The following is a 1,367-nucleotide window of genomic DNA, read 5'->3' as shown; positions in this document are numbered from 1 at the left end:
AAGAAAAAAAAAAGTCAGAAATTTAAAATCAGAAATTAAAAATGAAAAATAAACCAACAAATTTAAATTAATTTTTAGAAACCCGAAAAGCGCCTTTATTTGGGCGGCCGAACGGGGAGCGGAACGGGAGCATCGTCTGAGCTGAAGTTCCCCTTCACTGCCGCGCTCGGTCCCCGCCGGTGGACTAATTGCAATTTTAATAAAATTAGTGCGAACTCCAGGTCTGGTAAAAAAAAAAAAAGAACTCCAGGGCTGCGTCTGTGGTAAGATGGCGCCTCTCTAAGACCTGCCTCTTCTTAGTGATGAGGAAAAGGCCATAAATCCGTTGTTGTTTATGAAAATTTACAACTTTGCAATACAACTTTATGAGTTGTTCGGTTTTTCCATTGGTCGTTGTCGGTCATGTGGATGGTAACCGTGAACATGAACTTTTTTATAATTTCCCTTGCGAGAATAGAGCCGCATTCTTTTGCTGAGCTCTGTCCTGCTTCGGATCTCTCTGGCTTTCAATCCCCATTTCATTTGCTCTTTGTAAGGCAATAGTGAACAAAGTGTGCGGAGGTTCGGCATAAGCAGCCGCCTAGAACACAGATCCGGGATGGCAATTTCCAGTTCCCCCGCTGGAAGGTGTGGCATATTGGATTCAAAGCACTGGCGTGGCAGATTTTCAACTTGCAACCTGGCTAATTTCCTGCTTCTTCTGGCACCAAAAGGAGGGCGATTCGTCTCCTGTGCAGCCAAAGCGACAGCTGTCAAAGTCGCAGGGGCTCCTGTGAGCCAGAACCTAAAAGGTGAGAAATGTATATGACACTGCCGTAAGCAGGGAAACATGCTTTAATACGGGGAGATATTAGACGTGTGCAATTAAAGCGAATGGGAATGTGAGCGGCCAGAAATAGACGCGGTTGCAGCTCGGCTCCTTTCGGTTTGACCTGTGCATGCGGAGATGCTGAATAAAACGGCGATTTGCTATTATTTATTCGGGAAGCGTGGATTTTTCACCAAGCTTATTTCTGTTGGCGTTTGCCAGGGGGTCGCTGTGGCATTCCAATTATTTTCTAAGAATTCAGGTTTACAGCATCAGTCTGGGAAGATTACTGTTATTATTTTTTGCCGACACGGGGGAGGTGTGTGTGGGGGGAAGATGATTTATATACGTATATAAAAGCAATATTTTTCTTTCGCAGCATTAACTTTAAGCTCCATCGCGGCAGCTGAAATTTAGATGTGATTTATCTGTGATCATTTTAAGGTTGTTTGGGGGGGTGGGGAGGGTGGAATCACGGCACGACGCTGCTGTGTCCGGGGGAAGGTTCTGCCCGGAACGCGGCTGTGCCTTCGGTTGTCTCTCTCGGATGGTCGCCGCG

General features: G+C 46.0%; 1 protein-coding gene across 2 annotated transcripts in view; it reads left to right on the top strand.

The window, feature by feature from the left end:
* The window catches only part of LOC100538839 (homeobox protein Hox-A7), an 11,259-nt gene that overhangs the window by 6,571 nt on the left and 3,321 nt on the right, over positions 1-1,367 (top strand). The window contains exon 2 of one of the 2 annotated variants that reach the window (XM_010712844.2): positions 1,253-1,274. The exons of the other annotated variant lie outside the window; for it this stretch is intronic. Coding sequence (XP_010711146.1) covers positions 1,253-1,274 — 22 coding nt within the window. The remainder of the gene's footprint in view (positions 1-1,252; positions 1,275-1,367) is intronic. 2 annotated transcript variants of the gene reach the window in all.

This window comes from Meleagris gallopavo, chromosome 6 (genome assembly GCF_000146605.3).
Source record: "Meleagris gallopavo isolate NT-WF06-2002-E0010 breed Aviagen turkey brand Nicholas breeding stock chromosome 6, Turkey_5.1, whole genome shotgun sequence".
NCBI classification, from domain to species: Eukaryota; Metazoa; Chordata; class Aves; order Galliformes; family Phasianidae; genus Meleagris; species Meleagris gallopavo.
The sequence above is the reverse complement of the archived record's forward strand: the minus strand, read 5'-3'. Positions and strand labels throughout refer to the sequence as shown.